Source organism: Buceros rhinoceros, unplaced genomic scaffold, assembly GCF_000710305.1.
Source record: "Buceros rhinoceros silvestris isolate BGI_N320 unplaced genomic scaffold, ASM71030v1 scaffold33361, whole genome shotgun sequence".
NCBI classification, from domain to species: domain Eukaryota; kingdom Metazoa; phylum Chordata; class Aves; order Bucerotiformes; family Bucerotidae; genus Buceros; species Buceros rhinoceros.
Window position 1 is genome coordinate 3541 of NW_010394204.1, and position 3618 is coordinate 7158.

Sequence of the window (3618 nt, forward strand, 5' to 3'; positions counted from 1 at the left end):
GGTGCTGCTGAGGGACAGGGGGCAGTGGGGACCTGGCAGCCCTGGGGAGCGGAGGCGGGGCGGGGAGGGGTGCTGAAGGAGCTTAAAAGGGCATTTCCCACCAACACGATTCTGTGATCAGTTAATCTGCCCATCCGTGAGTGGCGTTTCTCCCTGTAATAAAAGCATCGCTTATACAAACTGGTTCTTGTAGGGGAAAACCAGTGCGCATGAAGCCAGTGGCAGCGCGTGATTCCTGTTTCTGGCAGCTCGCTTGAGACTGCCCCAGCGTGGGGACCTCGGCCGAGGTCATGGGAGTGTGTTTCATCTGTGATGCTCAGGGCAAACCCCCTAAGAGTGTGGTGCAGAGGCTGGCAGTTCCACCGCATCTGTTTCCTGCAAGTGTTCTGTCTGCCATTAACCTGATGTTACAGAGATAATCTGCTCTTAGTTTTATTCATCCATTCCATTGTGGAGGATTTGTGGTACCAATAGTGTGGCTGTGCTGGAGGTTGGGATCAGAGGGTCGTGCAGTTTGTGATTTAGTCACGAACAACCTTGTCGGACGTGACAGATTCCCTGTATTTCTGATTATTTTTTTATCATCATTAATTTTTGGCACTTGCAAGGCCAGGAGACTGGCGAGAACCTGCTGGAAATCCATTTTTCGCATTATTTAACCTCAACCCAAGCACAAACTGATGCCCTTTAGCAGATTTCACCCTTAAAGTGATGTTTTCTTCCTTATATCACTCTTTATTTACATTCATAGACTCTGGTAGATCTAACACTTACCTGGAGGGCTTTTTTCCACCTTGAGGTTAAAGTCACCCATGGAATGAGCTGTTTGTGTAGTTGATGTCGCTGTTTTCACTTTCAGGCCTGGAAGGTGAACGCCCCGCGCGTCTCACTCGGGGAGAAGCCGACAGGGATACGTACAGACGCAGTGCAGTTCCACGTGAGTGTCCGTCCTGTGCCCGGGGGAGCATCAGGCCGACCTTGCTCTTTCTGCAGTGTCTCTTTGGGAGAGCTGTCTTCAGCAGTGGCCTCCTTTCGAGCGGAAAAGGGGAAAGTTAGACTCCTGGTGTAGCTTAGGCATTAGCGCAGCAGAGTTCTCTATCTGCTCACAGTCGGGAGCCTTCTCTTGAATCCTGTCGGGCTGGACTGGATTTTCTGTGGGTGGGATCGGTAACTAACAGTCCCAATAACAGCTATTTTACTTTGCTGTATTTCACCTCAGTTTTAGTCATCTTTGATGGTAAAGGGTAGGTTCTGGGCAGGAGCGGTGTTCTTGGGGAGCCTTTGGTTAGTAACTCACTCATCTCTCTCTTCAGCTGGCGCTGACAAGAAGGCTGAAGCTGGTGCTGGAGCAGCCACTGAATTCCAGTTTGTGAGTATTTGCACTCCGTATTTGCTTCCTTTACTGGGGCTTCGATTAGGAGAAGCTGGGTATGTCATACTGGCACGCTCTGTAAGGTGGTGCCGCTCAGTAGTGCCAGCTGGGGTGAGGAATTTGTCTGGGATTATGGAGGAGAGGCTGGCAACTGCCACCCTTCATGCCCAGCTCGCTGCTGCCTCCCTGGTGGGCAACCCACACGATGGCCTCGCTGCTGTGACAGGAAGCAGGCTGAGCTCTGGGGGAAATGCATGATTTTATTCTAAGAAATGGAAGAGTCCTCAGCCTCGCTCATCTGGTTAACCTTTGTCAGGTCTCAAAGTCCAGAGTCAGGCTGTGCTTGGAGCCAGCCTGCTGGTCAGTCACGCCAAGCTGGGGAGAGACGTGCCGCTCTCCCACGACAATGGTGGTTCTTTCTGCTTTGTATTTGCCGCTGTCGCTCACCTAATATGGTGACTTCTAATGCTCTCCCTTTTCTGTTGCAGAGAGGTGGATTTGGTCGTGGACGTGGTCAGCCTCCTCAGTAGAACTTCCTGCTCATGTTTTGTGTATAATAAAATAGGTGAAAATGCCACCAGGGTTGCATCACTATGTCTTACTTGAAGCACATAAAACTGGAGCTCACGTAGCTGGGAGGTGACTCAAATCTCTGGCACGTGAAACTGGTAACTTGTGATTCGAAAAGGAACTGTGTAGGTTTGGCAGTTGCTGATGTGGGAGTTCGCTAGTGTGCAGAGGTGATTCTTCGGGAGGAATGAGGAGCCTTGGTCACGGCAGTGCGGAAGTGCTGCAGGCAGTTATTCCTCGGCGTCCGGGAAGACGCTCATTTCTCCTGCGTCCTGGCTGCGTGGTGAAGCCGGGCTGAGGGACAGTTCTGTTCTGCAGACAGCAGATTCAGCAAGTTCAGCCGTGTCAGCCTGAGGCCCTCTGTGAATGGGACACAACCAGTGCAGGCAGGTGAGCGTTTCCCTCAGTTAAGGGTGGGGAAGGTGAGGTGTTGGTGGCAGCACCTGCTGCCTGGCGCTGAGCCGAGGGCAGGCGGCGCTCCGGCGCGGTGCAGCCTGCCAGTAGATGTCACTCGCCAGCTGATGATGGGGTTCTGTAGCCTGGGCAGTGGCATCTTGTCCAGGGCAGCCCCAGTGTGACAGAGTGCTGGACCCTGACCCGGGAAACAGGTTCAGTCCAGCCCTGGTCTGGGGTCAGGGGAACAGGGGGCGCGAGATGATGATTTTTAGTGATTTCTGAGGGAGTTGGCACTGTAGGGAGGGGCGAGGTGGTTCCAGTCCTTGTGCTAACTGATCCATCTGCTTCTGCTGAATTTTGTAGGTTATGATTTCACTAAACCTAATCCAGACTAACCTGCTGGATCCTCGGAGACAGGATTTAGCCCAAGTGCAATTTCCAGCGTAGCTCTGAACGGGAACAGACATTCAACATTTCTTTCAACTTTGCTAGTGAACTTCTGGGTTGTCCAGCCCTAGTGGGACTTTTCGTTTGGTTTGTGCTTATTTTATCCTCCAGCACAGCGTGATGAAGCATTTGCAGTTGTTCTGTTTGGGAAGTAATGTTGCCTGCAGCAAAACCTAGAGCTCCGTACAGAATGAAGCAACTCCTTGAAATCATTTTGAGTATGTGGCAACTGGTGTGAAATATTTATTCCTAAAAGAGTATTTGATTCATTGAAGGGAAGGTTTACAGGGAAAAGCCACGTGAGTAAGTAAAAACTGAGTTTGTTTTGGGGTGAAGAACCCCAGTCTGAAGAGAATCCTACTCAAGGGAAGTTATTAACTCCACATTTTTCATCTCTTCCTGGCTGGGACTGGAGCTCTGTGTACGGCAGAGACTGGATCCCACCCTCATCCTCAGAGCTGTCTCGCCTTCAGCCACCGGAGCTGATGAACGGGGTCTGAGAGACCTGGGCCGTTACTGGTGCCCCTGTTCTGGGTGGTGCCTCCCCGGGTGCTCTCTGGAGGGACCCACGCTCTACCCTTTGCCCAGGTTTTCCTCCTGGGGGAGCAGTCCGGGCGATGCTGGTGTCGGGCGATGCTGGTGTCAGCTGCTCCTGCGGGCAGTTTGGGGTGAAATTGTGCCCTTGGGCTGAAGCCTAAAAATGCCCGTGAAAGGCCCGTGGGGAGCGAGGAGCGAGTGCTGCAGCGCGGCGGCCCTGCAGGTGCCCCCGTAGGGCGGCTCCGTGCTGGTGCCACCGGGGGGCCGAGCCCTGACCCTCCGCTCCGCTCCCGCCC

At 53.0% G+C, this 3618-nt stretch overlaps 1 protein-coding gene across 1 annotated transcript in view; it reads left to right on the forward strand.

The window, feature by feature from the left end:
* Positions 1-1949, forward strand: part of RPS10 (ribosomal protein S10) — a 5060-nt gene extending 3111 nt beyond the window's left edge. The window contains exons 3-5 of the mRNA XM_010145167.1: positions 860-937; positions 1314-1369; positions 1861-1949. Coding sequence (XP_010143469.1) covers positions 860-937; positions 1314-1369; positions 1861-1902 — 176 coding nt within the window. The 3' untranslated portion in view covers positions 1903-1949. The remainder of the gene's footprint in view (positions 1-859; positions 938-1313; positions 1370-1860) is intronic.
* The last annotated feature ends 1669 nt before the right edge of the window (positions 1950-3618 follow it).